We start from the raw sequence: 17,942 nt of genomic DNA, 5'->3' as shown, positions 1-17,942 counted from the left end.
TAACTGAGAACAAGTAGCCATTGTAACAATACATAGCGTGTTGAAAATTGTTGAAGTTACACTTTGAGGCATTCAAGCCACACTTAAAATGCCTGAATGCCCAATCAGATGCCACTTGTTTTGACTCCATTTTTGCAAAAACGTTTAACCTACTGGTCTTAACCAACTGATTGTAAGTGGATGTATAAAGTCAGGTTCCCTGAAGTCCTAGGAGCCACAAGTGTAGTTCATCACACTGACCATGATCATGTTCCTCAAGTTTCTTTAAAATGAATGACACTTAATTTAAACTATTTTGATGGGCAGAGAAGCGTTAAAGTGTTGTATCATTTCGCCTGTCTGTATTTGTGGCGTTTCAGACAGGCTGTAAGTCTGTGGTTTAGTTGTAAGGATTTTTTTTTGTGTGTGTGTGTGTTATGAGCGTCACTGAATCATCTGGGTTGTTCAAAAACACATTAATAAAACATACCTACTGTGCGCTGCTCAGAGACATGCTTCAGTTAATCCTGCTTTGGCTTTGTTTGGACAAATAGTAATGTAATATCACATTTATGCTTTTTATGACGATGGTTCCGAATATCAGCACAACCACATTACTTGTGGCCACGTTCTGCCGGGCGAATCACAGCCGCGCTGGTATTTAAACAACAGAGCCCTAATTAATATTGTGTAACAAAGTTTGTTGATGAGAGAAGGAGAAGGCGGGAACCGGCGAACGATCAACGTAAAGTTTAAACAAACAACAAAATTAAAGTAAAGCGACAGCCCCTCATGGACGACTGACGCATAAAAACACAATAAAACACAACATAAAGTCCAGGCCTGGTACTCTCTCAACCTTGAACTGTCATCACTCCTCCTTTTATCCTTCCGGAGGTCCTCTGTGAGACTCGAGACCGGTGAGGTGTGCTCATCAGCACTCGCGTCATCGGCCTTGCTCCGTTCCCACGGCTCTCGGCCCCACCCTGCATGCCACTTGTTAATTTTTTAAATAAACAGCCTTTGCAGATGCCTGATTAGTCAGACAGTTTTTTTTCTAATAAATAATGTGTGAAGATTACAGAACATGGCATAATAACGGCACAGCCCTTTCCCTCCTTTCGGCTGCCTAGTCTTCCTGGAGTGGTGAGGTCAGAGATGTGTTTCTTCCTCATTTCCGTGGCTGAGAGCACTGGGTGTGGTGGTATCGGCCAATGAGCTTCCTGACTAATGCTGCCACCTCAGTGTCCTCAGTCAACCTTTCTGTCCTCGCATCGTGAATCAGCTGATTAGATCTGGATGAGAAGGGAGTGGGTCAGAAGAGGAAATGTGCGACAAATTAGGTTTGGTTTGTGCTGTCATTGTGAGAGATTGTTTCTGCCAGTTTAGGAACGACTCATTCTTAATGGAGTATTAATTTAGAGGCAAAATTGGATTTTATTGAGGGCGTTTCAGTTGGAATTACACATTTTTATTGCCCTTAATAGTGTACCCAAAAATACCAAAATCCATCACTAACCCTTGTGTTGTCCAAACCCTGAATCACTGATTATTTTTTAATAAAACATAGAAGATATCTTTTGAATTTCCAGAGTGCTCATTTTCATAATGTGACTGTCGACGTCCTACAAGGACAAAAAGGGGGAAAAAATCACCAAGAATGTAGTCTGTAGAAACCCATTCACTTTATTACTACTCTTCAAAAGCCATATGCTATACTTTGTCATAGCCTGTCATGTAATTGAATTATTTTTTAATAGTTTTGTTGTCAAAAATGAGACACACATGAAACATTTAGGTTTAACATCAGGCCTGCTTTTATGGTACATTTTACTCTACGGTTTCATATTTAGACGACCTATTCTTCTAAGTTGTTCTTTCTTCATTTTTTTTGTCTTGCTTTTTTATGATGCATGATGCTCTCTGCTTGGTCACTGCTGGCTGACACAGTTTCCTGTCAGTCCTCTGTGGGCCACATATGACTTCCTTCCATTTTGACCATCTCTAAATCTTTCCCTCACGAAGTCTTTCCTGCACCTCCCTCATTTTAACCCTGCCTTTTTTCCTTGTTCCCGTTCTCACTATTATTGTATGCACATGGCTCTATAGAGAACTTGTACAATTGTGAATCGAATTGTCAGTTCCTTTTAAACTCAATTCCTGAAACAATCTAGAGTTCTATTGAAAAATGAAATGAATAGAATAATAGAATGAAATGTATCATGCAGTGTATAATTATTAACAATACATCTAATTTTCAGTATAAATCACCCATTATTGTGATCATATTTAACCTTATATACCTTTAAATAAATGAATAATAAATACATTTCACAGAGTGTTTGGCATGGTAATGGAAATGAGAATGTTGATATGTGGGACATGAGACATGAGATCTAATCCTGTGGTTTGTTACAATATGTAAAGTTGAGGTCGTTACACGCTTTCTCTTTATACACACTCTACACACACACCTGAATGTACTGCAAATACACATGAACTACACTGTTCTATTTTAATGCTGTAACGATTACAACACACACAGTGACAAATTAATGGGGCTATCAACATGCTTTTTTTATGAGGTTATGTGTGGCTCAGTTGTTGTGTCTTTTCCTTTCTTCAGGATGAATTGGATCTCACAGACAAGAACAGGGAAGCCATGTTTGCTTTGCCTGACGAGAAGAAATGGCAGATCTACTGCAGCAAGAAAAAGGTGAGTCCTTCACAATGTAAATCATTTTTCAGTCAATCAGTGTTTTTAGCAGATGGCTAAAAAGACTAAATGTCTCTGGCTACTTTTTCTTTTGTTAGTCACTGACTGCATTCTTTACAAGGAAGTGCTTTACTTTCTTTCATAGATTCAGAATTGTAAACATTTCATTGTGAGACAAAGCCTTTGAAATGGATGTTGAAAAACTACAGCTTCTTTGAATCCTCCTGCCAAAAAGTCTACCACACTTATCACACACACACACAGCCTCTCCCTTCCTCCTCTAGACACCATCCTTTTGAAACTCATGTCTGTGGTCAGCCACTTTCAGGATATTACTCCCTTTCTCCCTGATTACAGAGAGAAAGAGAAGACATTGACTGCTTTCAGAAGCCTCAGTGGAATACAGATTTAAATGAATTGGCTTTAGCCATTTCCAGGTTATGTTTTTATGGAAGTGCTATTGTTTTGGAAGGGCCTGCGGAGTGAACGACAACCACTGTAGCTCCGGTCTGGCAATGTGGTCTTCATTGACTGTTACAGTTTAGTTTCCATTGTATCTACAAAGCCTTGTAGAAAGTTTGGATCCATGCTTGCACCTGGAGCTCTGGACACTTGGCCTGGGTTTGGGAGGTGGAATGATTGGTAAAGTGGGATGTGGCTATGTGAGGATTTGTAGTTATTGTAACAAAGTTTCTGGAACAAAGTTGTCAGCAATTGAGGTTCTTTCAATGCTGCTGCGCTCAAAAATTACTTCCTCTCAGAGCTGAAGGTTAGAAGAGGGGAAAGAAATGCTCAAACCAAATCCAGGAAACAGGAACCAGAACCAAGCAACAGACGTCTTGGAAAACAAGTTGTGAGATCAAACAAAAAGCTCATTCATGTCTGCAGTAATGGAGAATTGCCATAGAAGCCCACCACATGGCCTGCTTAAAATGCACAGCAATGTAAATGGAACAAGCAAGGCTATGTGTTTAGAGAAATCACTCGAAAGAGAGACTTGAATGAATCAAGATGGGAGAGAGAAGTTGAAGCTGTTCCTCTGAGGTTCCCTGCACTTAAAAACTATCAAGTAAATGTCTGTGCACACTGGAAACAATTCCTTGTGTAATTACACAAAGTTGCCTAGCAAGTTGCTGTATTTTGGCTTACAGTAAATGTACTGTAATGCAATTTACAGTATACAGAACAGTAATTTATAACTATTGTATTATACTGTATTGTACTATAATATCTATATTACTGGTAAATATTACTAATTAGAATAAACACTAATAATGATAATATTATATATTATAATTATAGTTAGTGTAGTATATAATTCTATAATATTGTAATACTATTATAATTGAGAAAAACATTACGAATTCAAAGGCAATCTAAACAATGTTCTGGTCAAAGCTATTTTTATTCATTTAAACTATCAAAAACATTTAAAAACATTTTAGTACTGTGTTTGTTACTTAGAGTACAATGCATCAGCAATTTACAGACATGAAAGTATTTTAAGTGTGCAAGAATATATATGAAACAAAAACATGTAAGAGAGGAAAGATTGAGGACTGGGTTAAGAATCATTGTCCTAAGAGTGAACTTGACTTATCTTAAAAATTATACTAACTGTAGGGCATATGGGTGGTGGAAAACAGGCCATTGGCCCTTAGTTTGAAGTTTTCCATTCAAACTCCATCAAGGACTGAATGAAGCTGTTGACATGTGGGTTAACGATCATCATCTTCCTCTACACCACCCTCCTGGTCTTCCTGCTCACTCCCTGTCTGGCAGTACAACCTGTTCGGACAACCTTGGACCCCTTACTAATGACCTAAACTGAACAGCAATGGTGAAACTGGTACCAATAGACAAGCTCTCTAACCACAAATCACCCATTTACACTGTAAGGGAAACTTCTGTATTTTTCAACCTGGACATTGGTTTCCCATGTTTTTGTATCTAATAACTAATTGAAATTGGTCCAGTATTGACCGCATCCACTGCAGTCGTCATTTGAGCCTTTGTGCACCGTCAATGTATGTCTACGCAAAGTGCTTGTTTTTGCCACTGACAGGCTCGGATTGGACAACATTATGGAAAGGATCCCTACAGAGATAGACCTTTTTGTTAATCATAAGATCCTTTTTGTTTAAACACAAACGGCATTTTATCGCTCTCCTCAAACTCACCGGACTCCCCAGACTCCAATGACAAGTACAGTAATTTTACCATCGTAAAACACAATAAAACCCGACAGAAACAAAATAAAACTCACCAAAACAATCTTGGTTTGTCTTTTCACTGTTCCAACTCTGGTTTGGTGGAAATAAACCCTTAGATGATTCACTTGTTGAGTTGTATAATAAAAGTGATAAAAGTAACTGGTAATAATTATAAAAGTAACCGAACTTCCAGAAATCCACCAGCAAGGCTACAGGAAAACTAAAATATACTGTAAAATAATCTCGCTCAATCAAAATTACCCAGAATGCCATATAAACTAAGGTATTTTACTGTAATGTGGAAATGTGGTATTGTACTGTAGGTTTTTACAGTACCGTGCTAAATCTACAGCGACATCTGAGGGCGTTTTCACACCTGAAAGTCAGCGCCAAGGTCCGAACCAAAGTTCATGTTTTGATACATTGTATACATTCGGTTAGTTTTGCTTTGGTTTCACATTGCAATTATGCGAGCGCACTAAAGAACTTTACATGACGTACTTGCGTCCTGTCGTCATCATCTATGTGGGCTGCATCTCGACATTGATTGGTTTGTAAACGCATGTGTGTCTGACGTCAGCGTGTTGTCAATTTGGCGGGTAACTTTGACAAGAATGAATGAACAGACGCATATCGTTGCAGCACCAACTATACTCGAGGCTAGTTTTATTATACTCGAACATTTTATCGTTGCCGGCAGGACACAGGACAAATATGTGTGTGTGCGTGTGTGTGAATCAGCTGGAAGAAATGCTGTGGGCAGGACTGACAGATCTGCACATAAATATTCTTCTTCAGTTGTTTAGGTTACGCGGGAACCACCGGAAATTCCTGTAAATGGTCTGAAAGTCCGAACCATACAGAAAATGCTTTCACACTAGAAACGAACCAAACCTTTGTTCAGTTTGACTACCTCTTTTCGTCTGACCAAATTTTGTCTGGCCAGTTTGGTCCGGACCGTGGTCCGGGGGAGGTTTCACACCTGTAATTTTGATTCAGATCAAACTGAAAAGCAGAAAATCTGGACCAAACAAGGTAGGTGTGAAAGGGCCCTAACTCTAACCCTAACAGTGCAGCCTTGAGAAATCACACTGTTTTCACCACCAAGATGTCTAATTCTGCTGCTTGTCAAGAGCCCTGTACGTTCACTCATGCCATTCATGCAGATAGCTATGCACCCTTTAGTTTCTTTATTGCAACACGGTCAGTAAGTCCACTGCGTTCAATGAGAAATAGGTCACCTTGGTTCCCTGAGTAGGGGAAAGAGATGCTGTGTCAGTAGCTGACGCTTTGGGAACACTATACCACTGTGCCATAATACGAAGTGACTGCCAGTTTATCAGCCTGTGAATTTGCACAGACTGACAAATAATGAAGAACCAGGAGTTAGATAAACATCCAGATTGTAAATTCTAATAAAAGTATGCGAAAAAGCTCACAAATATATTTCAAAGATTCACACTTAGATAACACCTGAGAAGCAGCAACACCTCTAGTAAAGTGTGATTGCATACCAATACCAACAAAACAACTAACCAGGCAAAGCCTATACAATCTCTCATTCCCCTGTGACTCAAAGTGCGGAGGAGAAAAGACTGCAACACAACAACTATGAAGTGGAAGCAACCTTCGTTATATCCTAGCCTCGGTTGCAATAAGATAAAAAGAAAAAAATAAATACAAAAAAAGCTCACATATAAAGCCTGCAAATCTCCAATCTTTTTGAAAGATGTCCAGGCCAATAACAAAATGTTTTTAAGAGTCAGTATTCCTCAGAGGCTAAAACGAGGACCATGTTAAACCTTGTGTAGAAGGTAGTCTTCTATAGAAGACTGCACTGTAAAATCTAATTGGTTAACTTTACATTTAAAAAAACTAAACATTCAAACTGATTGCCTTAGAAAAAAGAAAAAAAAGTGAAAAGTCTCACTTATTCGAGAGTTCAAGTGTAGTTTACTCTGAAATGCATCACAATATGATTATAAAGTCAGTCACAACATTAGTTTTAGGTTGACTTTAAATATCCTTGACTGGAATTTAACTTGAGAGAAGCAGATCTGGATAAATCATTCTAAAATACAACAAATTATTTTTGCATTGGAAATTAAATCTCTGTATATATTGGCAGGGTAGAAAAGAGGACAACCCATCGAGATTCTGGAAAGATGTTTGTCTAGATCTAAAAAACAAGGCCAATTACTGTGCTGGCTTTGGGACAGGCAGAAGTCTGTTTGCTAATGTGATTTAGCTGGAAGATTCTGGAGAGGCAAACTGTTATTGAAGGAACAGATACTTGTTTGGCCCACAAATATAGTTCTGTTCTCAAGTCACATAACATACTGTCGAGCTTGTGCAGACTGTTCGAATTGTGTCAGAGCTCTGTGTCAGTATAGCGGATCGCAAAATAACTTCATTAATGCACAACCTCGTTTAACTTGTATGTAAGGGATAATGCACATCCAGCTGGTTACGTCTGTATTGCAAACGCCTTCATGTTGTGCTTGTTGTTTTTGGAGTAGGCATACCAACACAACATCATTGCCATAGAAACCAATGCAGATATTCCGGAAAACGAAAGAGCGGCATAGACACAGAAATCAGATCTGAACCGTTGCGATAAACAATGTGGACTTCAATTATTTTAGATCAGATTCCAATAGGATACACAAATAAACGGATATGGACTGACAGTGTGAACACAGCCTAAGTCTCTAAAATGGAACTTAATTGAGGTAGAGCCTTTATAAGAAATTGTCTGCATAAGCAACTCTCTTCATGCCACACAAATAGAATTGCTATGGTAGAAATGACTTTTCAGTTGATCTCAATGGTTTTATGTTCTTGTGTTGCTAAGCATAAAGTAAGGCATAGAATGCATAGGCCAAACAAATATTTGGTTAAAGATCATTTTTGTCTAGACTGAACAGTCAAAAATTTCCATCATTATTTATAATTAAATTTAAGTAAAGTTATACAGATACAGATTTTTTGTAAGATGTGACCCTGGACCACAAAACCAGTTACATGGGTAAATTTTTTGACATTGAGATTTATACATGATACGAAAGCTGAATAAACAAGCGTTCCATTGATGTGTGGTTTGTTAGGATATGACAATATTTGGCCGAGATACAACTATTGAAAATCTGGAATCTGAGGGTGCAAAACATTGAGAAAATCGCCTTTAAAGTTGTTCATTTATGTTCGCGATTGTGCTGCATTCACTCTCAAAAAAAAAAAGTTTTATATATTTACTCTAGAACAGTGGTTCCCAATTCCAGTCCTCGTGACCCACTGCTCTGCACATTTTGTATGTCTCCCTTATTTGACACACCTGAACCAGATCATCAGCTCATTAGGTGAGACTCCATGAACTGAACTGAGTGTGTCAGATAAGAGAGACATACAAAATGTGCAGAGCAGTGGGTCACGAGGACTGGAATTGGGAACCACTGCTCTAGAAAATGTACAAAATATCTTCATAGAAAATGATTTTTACTTAATCTCCTAATGATTTTTGGCATAAAAGAAAAATGTATAATTATATAACAATAATATAACAATTAATAACAATAATTTTGACCCATACAATGTTTTGTTGGCTATTGCCACAAATATACCCGTGCGACTCATGACTGTGTCATCCAGGGTCACATATACTGAACATTGAATCGATATATTTTCTACCTCCAGGGTTTACCCTTACTTACAGTGGATATAAAAAGTCTACACACCCCCGTTAAAACAACTGTTTTTTATTTTTTTTTGTGATGTGAAAAATGACAAAGATAAATCATATCAGACCGTTTGTACCTTTAATCTATGCAATGCCACTAAAAACCAAAATGACACTTTTTAGAGAAAAAAAGTTAAAAATAAAAATAAAAATAACCTTTTATAGTCGGGTATGCAGCTGTGTTCAAAACTAATCATCAATCTCATGTGAAATAGTTCCTGTCTTCACCTGAAGTGAATCTGACATCTTATTGCATGTGTAACGAAGGCCAGCTAGTAAAGAGTTGTGCGAGTAAACCTCACTCCCCAGTCCTCAACAGGCGCGCTAGTGTCTGACGCTGGAGGCTGCGGTCTTCTTGTTAGCACGTCCGCCTCCCATGCCAGAGACGCCTGTTCAAATCAAGGGGGTAATCCAGTACCTGGAAAGCGTACCTTCCCCGGGGGCCGCCATTGGTTAGCAAGCCATCACCTGCTGTTAGCAATCCATTGACTCCCATTCATTTTGGCGTCACTTTGACAGCGAATAACTTTACATCTGAGGCGTTTAAAGACTCTATTTATCCATTGTTTATTTCTAAAGAAACACGAAAATGTATAAAAGGCTCCATTACATTGTATCTTACGTTATGGCCCCGTAGAAGCAGTTTTTGTAAAAATAGGCTAACGATTGCGTCATAACCACGCGACTCTCTGTCGCACAGTAGAGATATTACCGTATAGACAGGAGGAGAAGCTCGCAGGCAATCAGGGGGACGTGGAGGCATAAAGTCCAATAAAGTCAAGGGAGAAGCCCATAGAGAGTCATAAAGTTGCTCTTGCTCCTAGCTCATGGAAAGCTCCTACTCACGCTCTCCGTCTCTGCAAGATTCGGAAGGGAATGATTCAGATTTCTCTTGGCACAGCTACTAGAAGACTTACAACTGTCAGACAGGTTGCTCACGTCACATCTACGTCGTCAAGCTCAGTTTGAGTCTGCGCAGTACGCTCAGCCATCAGGAAGTGAGTGCTTCTAATTGACTTCTCTTTTCTCCATTGAAGTCTATGGGGTTGCTGTGTCCATTTCTTATACTGTCTATGGTTCAAATGGGTTGAGTATGGCCGGTTACACATGCTACTACAAGAGCCATGGGCAGTAGCGGTTTTTGGCACGGGCGAACCGGGCAATCGCCCGGGGCGGCATTTTTGGGGGGGCGGCACCGCCGGCACGAGCAGAAAAAAAAAAATCTGCGCCGCGAAGCGGTTTTCTATTATCTATCATTTCACTGTGTGGGGGATTGGCAAATTTAGACGCCCCTGCTTGCTGAGAAGATGCCGTGCACAGAAGCTGTTTGTTTGATAAGGGGAAAGGAGAGGGGGCGCGGAGGCGCGGGCGCGGATGACAGTTCACCTCTGGGTCTCTCCCAAATGGAACGGACAAGGGGGGGTGATCTATATAGTTCCCTTACGAGAACGTTCTCTCGTACTGCGTTGCAAACGCTGTGGGAAAACTCCTTTTCTCGAGAATATTGAAGCCTTTATTTTAAAACGCATTGCTGCAGCATAAGCGAGAGCATCAAGCTCGCGCGAGCTAGCTGATAGGCTGTGCTGCAGGCAACTGCACGAACCAATGGCGAGAGAGCAGAGGCGCGTGAACCAATCAGAGAGCTTGGCGCCCTGCCATACTCGAGCGCGCCAAATAGGGCGTGGCAGGAGAGTATAAATACAGAGAAATCTCGCCATAAAACAGATCTAATCTCCTTCAGCTTCGAGACTCACCTCTTCGCTGAAATCTCCAGAGAGAAGCCGCTCGTCGTGGAAAAGCCCTTCAGCGGAACAGCTTCGCGTCTTGGCAGATCTTCATTGCATCGCCGGCTGAGCGTTTCCCTGTGGCATCCGACGAGTATCCTTTTTTGCTATCTCACAAAAGAGCAAATCGCTGTTTTCACAGCGCGCAAACGGCGTTGATTCAAATGCCCGTTTGTGATTCCTGCGGGGTTTCCCTGCACGTGTCTGATAGACACACACTGTGTGCTGTCTGCCTCGGTCCTGAGCACACCGAGTCAGCGCTCACTAAAGGCGGCTGTCCACACTGTGACAGCATGACCATGGCGGTTCTCCGGTCACGTTTCACCCTCGCTACTTCAGAGGGTGAACCCGCTTCACTTCCGTCTTCGGCGCCCCACGAGCCCCGTAGGAAGAAGCGACGAGATCAGAGGATCCCTGAAAGCGGTGAGGTTGAAGAGCTCACGCCGGGTCTCTCCCCGCGTGCTTCGCCCTCCCCCCCATCTCCGGTTCTGTTCGCGAGGAGCGATCAACGCCCCTCTCTCGAAGCGGTGGGACTCGTTTCCTTTGGCGGATCCGCGGAGGATGATGACGCAGTTTCTGTGGCGGCATCTGAGAGCGAGGAATGGTCGGGCTCTGTGGACCCCGCCCCCTCCTCTCTGTGTGATCGTCCTGACGCACGTGCGAGCATTGACGCCGAACTTTTCCGTGTCATGTCTCGCGCTGTCGACGAACTAGGACTCAACTGGCTTTCCCCAGCTGAACCTACGAGAGGCCGCCTCGACGAATGGTACCTGCCGGGCCGCCAACAGGCCCCCCGTCAGCGCGCCGCCCCCTTTCTGCCGGAGGTTCACGAGGAGCTCACTAAAAGCTGGCGCGCGCCCTTTTCAGCGCGAACGCGCTCTTCAGCTTCTCATACTCTCTCCTCTGTCGACGGCGCTGAAGAGAAGGGCTACGTGTCTCTTCCCCCCATCGAGGAAGCGGTCGCCGTTCATTTGTGCCCTCCCACTGCAGGCAGTTGGAGGTCCAAAATGGCGCTGCCTTCTAAGCCTTGCAGGGCTACCTCAGCTTTGGCCGCCCGCGCCTACACCGCCGCTGGCCAAGCTGCTTCGGGGATTCACGCCATGGCTACACTTCAGGCGTTCCAAGCAAAGCTCCTCCGCTCCTTGGATGAGTCAGGCTCTTTCCCGGACACCCTGAAAGACCTCCGTAGTGCTTCAGATTTGGCGCTTCGGGCCACGAAGACCACCGCACAAGCCCTCGGCCGCAGTATGGCCAGTTTGATTGTGCTTGAGCGCCACCTGTGGCTCAACTTGACGGAGATCAAGGACGCAGATAGAACCGCCTTCTTGGATTCTCCGATCTCCACATCCGGTCTCTTCGGCCCATCTGTTAACGGCTTCGCGGAGCGTTTCACTGAAGCACAGAAGGCTTCAAGTGCTATGAAGCACTTTCTCCCCAAACGCTCCAGCTCGGCTTCACGGCGCCCCAAGAGCGCGCCGCGGCCAGAAAAGCCAGTGCCTCAGGTTCACCAGCCCCGCCCAGCGGCTGAAACCGGTCAGCACCTAAAGCCGGCGAAACGGTACCCGTTCCCCAAGCGCCAGGGACCCAGGCCGAAGCTCACGCTCGACCACGAGCCTAAGAAGCCGTCCTAACCGACAGGAAGAGGGGTTCATGTCCCGCCGCGGCCGGACCAGCCCCGAAGATCGCTCGAACGCTTCTCACAGCCCCCTCTTCAGCTCAGGCGGCTGGAGTGGTTTTAAATGCAGAAATAGGGCCTGTTATTCTTCATGCACCTCTGCACACAAACGCTGTTTTAACAGCGACCCACAAAAAGCACAAATCGAGCAAAATTTCACTTCCATGTCTAGTCGAGCCCCCGTCTCCAGGCGCTCAGTCTTCAGACATGATTATACCTCTGGTTCATCGGGCTATGGCGTGGCAGGCCATACCCGGAGTCTCAGAGTGGGTAATGAACATTATAAAGCGCGGTTACTCGCTTCAGTTCTCCCGCAGACCACCACGCTTTCGAGCTGTTATTCAAACTTCGGTAAGGAGCACATTGTCCCACGTCCTCCGCACCGAAGTACAGGGTCTGCTGGCAAAGGGGGCTATCGAGAGAGTTCCCGCTGCACTAAGCGAGTCAGGGTTTTACAGCCGTTACTTCCTCGTTCCGAAGAAGGACGGCGGCTTAAGACCCATTTTAGATCTCAGACATCTGAACAAAGCCCTCATGACACGGCCGTTCAGAATGCTTACAACCAAACACATCCTGGCGCAAATTCGCCCAGGCGATTGGTTCTTCTCAGTGGATCTAAAAGACGCGTACTTTCACATACAAGTGAACCCCCACCACAGGCCATTCTTGAGATTCGCCTTCGAGGGGCAGACATACCAGTACACAGTTCTACCTTTTGGACTGGCACTGGCACCTCGTACGTTCACGAAATGCATGGATGCGGCTCTCTCCCCCCTAAGACAGCGGGGAATGCGCATCCTGAACTACCTCGACGACTGGCTCATTTTGACTCAGTCAGAGGCGGAGTCCAATACTCACAAAGCCTGGCTTCTCAGTCATCTGGAATGCCTGGGGCTCAGAGTGAACTTCTCCAAGAGTATTCTGTCGCCCAGTCAACGTATCACGTTCCTGGGAACAGTTCTAGACTCCGTACTTATGAGAGCATGGCCCACATCAACCCGTGCTCTCTCGATCCAGCGGCTCGCCGCGTCGTTCACGAAGGGCGCTTATGTACCCCTTCGAACGTATCAGAGGATTTTGGGCCTTATGGCTTCGGCAGCTTCAGTACTCCAACTAGGCCTACTGCGCATGCGTCCTCTTCAGCTGTGGCTAGCACCTCGGGTGCCCCCTCACGCTTGGCGTTCGGGTATCTTGAATATCAGGGTGGACCAGCATTGCATCCTAGCACTGGCCCCCTGGATGAACGCCAGCTGGTATCAGCAGGGCGTAAGCATGGGAGTGGTCTCAGAAAGGAGGGTCATTTCGACAGACGCCTCCAACTCAGGTTGGGGAGCCCTGTACGAGGGCAGGCCTGCCTCCGGCCTCTGGTCGAGCTCGGAGAAACGCCTACACATAAACTGCCTCGAGATGAGAGCAGTTTTTCTAGCCCTAAAAACCTTCCTTCCACACCTGGCAGGACACCATGTCTTGGTCCGGACGGACAACATGTCGGTGGTGTCCTACATAAATCGCCAGGGCGGCCTCAGATCCCGCAATCTGTTCGCCATAGCGACTCAGCTGCTACTATGGGCTCAGACCAATCTGCGCTCGCTCAGAGCAGCTCACGTGCCGGGCACGTTGAATATAGGAGCAGACATGCTCTCTCGGGGCAACGTTCCCCCAGAGGAATGGTCACTCCACCCCCAGACAGTTCTCCTATTATGGGAAGTCTTCGGGCAGGCAGAGGTAGACCTCTTCGCCTCAGAAGACAACTGTCACTGCCCAATCTTCTTTTCGAAGAAAAGGGACGCGCTGGCCCACGACTGGCCCAATCGTCCCCTTTATGCGTTTCCTCCGGTCTCGATGTTACCTCAGGTCATCGAACGGATCAGGAACACGGGGTGTGCGACCCTCCTGATAGCTCCTCTCTGGCGGTCCCGATCTTGGTTCCCAGAGTTGATGCAGCTGTCTGTTTCAGACCCTTGGCCAATTCCTCTGAGGAGCGACTTATTGGCTCAAGCGAACAGAAGGATCTGGCACCCCCGTCCCGACTTGTGGGCCCTTCATGCTTGGCCACTCAACGGCTACCCCAGGACCTCCCAGAGGGCGTCCTGAATACTATTCTGGAGGCTAGAGCTCCGTCTACTAGACGTCTCTACCACCTTAAATGGTCAGTGTTTTCCAGCTGGTGTCAGGCTCGAAACCTCGACCCGTACACTTGTGAAGTGCCAATGGTTCTTTCCTTTCTCCAAGAGATGCTGGACGCGGGACGTTCCCCGTCAACACTCAAAGTATACGTGGCAGCCATCGCGGCTTTTCACGTTCTGGTGGCTGGCTCTTCTTTGGGAAAATGCGACCTTATTGTTCGCTTCCTTAAAGGAGCTAGGAGGCTCAACCCGCCTCGGCCGCCCTCAGTGCCGGCCTGGGATCTTTCACTGGTTCTACGGGCCCTGAAGGGACCTCCCTTTGAACCTTTAAGGTCAACGGACCTAAAATCCCTTTCCCTGAAAACCGCTCTTTTACTGGCACTGGCGTCAGTCAAAAGAGTAGGGGACTTACACGCGCTTTCCATAAGCGCTTCCTGTCTTGAGTTTGGCCCTAACGACTCTAAAGTCCTTTTAAAGCCAAGACACGGTTATGTGCCTAAAGTGCTCTCTACTCCGTTCAGAGCACAGGTAATTTCGCTGTCAGCTCTCCCAGCTTCGGGGGAAGACAGTGATGCTCACACGCTCTGCCCTGTTAGAGCGTTGAGAATTTACTTGGAGCGTTCAGCCTCATTTAGACAGTCTGAACAGCTCTTTGTCTGTTTCGGGGGCCGAACCAAGGGGTTGCCGGTCACGAAACTCACGCTATCCAGATGGATAGTTGATGCTATTGCTCTTGCATACACCTCACTGGGCCTCTCCTGCCCCATAGGTGTCAGGGCTCACTCTACGAGAGGCATCGCCTCCTCGTGGGCTTGGACTAGTGGTGTCCCTATTGAAGACATTTGTGCGGCGGCAGGCTGGTCAGCTCCGTCCACATTTGCAAGATTTTATAACTTAGAGATCCCGGCTTTACAAGCACGAGTTCTCTCCATCTAACCCTGGCTCTCTGGATCCAGGTTAGTTCTCTAAGTTGTAAGGGAACTTTACGTAGGCTGGCCTTTTTGCCCTAGTCTATGTACACGCTATATATCTTTAGGCCCGATGTTCTGGTCTGTGGTATTCTGGCTACTCTTTCTATCCCGGGATCCCTGGATTAGAGTAGTCACGAGACTTAGCACGGCGTTTTAAAAAGTGTTCCCACAGCGTTTGCAACGCAGTACGAGAGAACGTTCTCGTAAGGGAACGTACTTGGTTACTTACGTAACCTCGGTTCCCTTAGAGATAAGGGAACGAGTACTGCGTTGCCCTGCCGTGCTATTCTCGAACATCAGGTATTTTCGTTCAGTCGATTAGACCTGTTTTATGGCGAGATTTCTCTGTATTTATACTCTCCTGCCACGCCCTATTTGGCGCGCTCGAGTATGGCAGGGCGCCAAGCTCTCTGATTGGTTCACGCGCCTCTGCTCTCTCGCCATTGGTTCGTGCAGTTGCCTGCAGCACAGCCTATCAGCTAGCTCGCGCGAGCTTGATGCTCTCGCTTATGCTGCAGCAATGCGTTTTAAAATAAAGGCTTCAATATTCTCGAGAAAAGGAGTTTTCCCACAGCGTTTGCAACGCAGTACTCGTTCCCTTATCTCTAAGGGAACCGAGGTTACGTAAGTAACCAAGTACGTTATCGAAGTCAGTCACACCTCGACTTTCTTCCAAATAACGCACATTTCATTCATAATATTATAAATACAGGCCTCTATATTTCCTGCACATATTTGTTTTTCTGAATGGTCTGAATGGCTAATAAAAATAGGTAATACAAAACGACGGGAAATCTGTTGATTGTCGATGTCGAGTGCCAAATAAGAGATGGACAAGAAAGGTCAAAGCCATCAGGTGCCCAATTTAGAAACGAGCGAAAGATAAAGGTATGCAATGCACAGTGGTGATTCTACATTGAATTACACCCTGGGCGAGACCCCCTTCGAGCGCCCCCAAGAATCATAGCAAAAAGGCTAACAAATAAGAGTTATACCCAACAATTAATATTGCCCCTTCATTCATGACATGGATACCGTAATCATACAGAGAAAACATAGTTGCATTGCATACCTTTATCTTTCGCTCGTTTCTAAATTGGGCACCTGATGGCTTTGACCTTTCTTGTCCATCTCTTATTTGGCACTCGACATCGACAATCAACAGATTCCCCCTGATCCCCCCATACCAACTGTCACTCACGAGTCACGACCAGAAGTCAAGACTAAACCATATACCAAATATAGAGGCCTGTATTTATAATATTATGAATGAAATGTGCGTTATTTGGAAGAAAGTCGAGGTGTGACTGACTTCGATAACTATATAGATCACCCCCCCTTGTCCGTTCCATTTGGGAGAGACCCAGAGGTGAACTGTCATCCGCGCCCGCGCCTCCGCGCCCCCTCCCCTTTCCCCTTATCAAACAAACAGCTTCTGTGCACGGCATCTTCTCAGCAAGCAGGGGCGTCTGAATTTGCCAATTCCCCACACAGTGAAATGATAGATAATAGAAAACCGCTTCGCGGCGCAGATTATTATTTTTTTCTGCTCGTGCCGGCGGTGCCGCCCCCCCAAAAATGCCGCCCCGGGCGATTGCCCGGTTCGCCCGTGCCAAAAACCACTACTGGCAATGCAACTATGTTTTCTCTGTATGATTACGGTATCCATGTCATGAATGAAGGGGCAATATTAATTGTTGGGTATAACTCTTATTTGTTAGCCTTTTTGCTATGATTCTTGGGGGCGCTCGAAGGGGGTCTCGCCCAGGGTGTAATTCAATGTAGAACCGCCACTGGCCATGGGCCGCAAAGAGCTTACAAAGCATAAACGGGATCGTTGAACGGTATATGTAGGTGAGAGCTAAAAAAAATAAAGATTTCTAAGGCATTAGATAAACAATGGAACACAGTGAAGACATTCATCATTGAGTTGAATACAAGAAAGTATGGCACAACTGTGACATTATCAAGAACTCCAAAATTGACAAAGAGAAAACCGGTAAGGGAGGCTGGCAAATAGGCTTCCCATTTCCAGGACACGCATATTTCATCACTGATATACCATGACACAAATCGGCACAATGCCAAATGATTTTTGTCTCGTTATAACAGCGGAAACGACTTAAAATACTCTGTAATTTATGGTCATACAGATAAGAGTAAGACTGCCATTTATTGGAGGGACAGAAAGCTCTCGGATTTCATCAAAAAGATCTTTATTTGTGTTCTAAAGTTGAACGAAAGTCTTACGGGTTTGAAACAACATGAGGGTGAGTAATTAATGACAGAATTTTCATTTTTGGGTGAACCGTCCCTTTAACAGGTCTGGAATGTTTTTGCAAAGAAAAGCGTGGGAAAATATTCAAGAGTCAAGATGTGCCAAGCTCTAATGAAATCAATGGGTGTTAATAAGTTTACACTTATTATTTTTTTCTCTGAAATGTGACACGTTGGTTTTCAGGGACATTTCCATACGTTGTAATTCTTACATTAAACATGCAAAAATTTTGACGTGACTTATCTTTGTTTAATTGTTTACATCACAAAAACCAGCTGTTTTAACAGGATGTGAAGTTTTTCTTATATATATTTATATATCCACTGTTAATGTATTATATGTAGGCTTTTATTATTATTATTTGGAGACCGCTAGAACACCAAACCTGTACCTGCCTGAGGTTCCAAGGAAAGCATTTGCAAATGTCCATTTCATCTCTACATCTTTTTGAGCTCCTGCCCTGA

The 17,942-nt window shown here is 44.6% G+C and overlaps 1 protein-coding gene across 6 annotated transcripts in view; it reads left to right on the top strand.

The window, feature by feature from the left end:
- The window catches only part of daam2 (dishevelled associated activator of morphogenesis 2), a 101,052-nt gene that overhangs the window by 42,877 nt on the left and 40,233 nt on the right, over positions 1 to 17,942 (top strand). For all 6 annotated transcript variants that reach the window (XM_084393573.1, XM_084393571.1, XM_084393575.1 and 3 more), the window contains exon 3: positions 2,606 to 2,695. In XM_084393573.1, the coding sequence (XP_084249699.1) occupies positions 2,606 to 2,695 (90 nt within the window). The remainder of the gene's footprint in view (positions 1 to 2,605; positions 2,696 to 17,942) is intronic.

Source organism: Rutilus rutilus, assembly GCF_951802725.1.
Source record: "Rutilus rutilus genome assembly, chromosome: 21".
Classification (NCBI taxonomy): domain Eukaryota; kingdom Metazoa; phylum Chordata; class Actinopteri; order Cypriniformes; family Leuciscidae; genus Rutilus; species Rutilus rutilus.
Note: the sequence above shows the minus strand (reverse complement) of the source record. Positions and strands in the feature narration are given on the sequence as shown.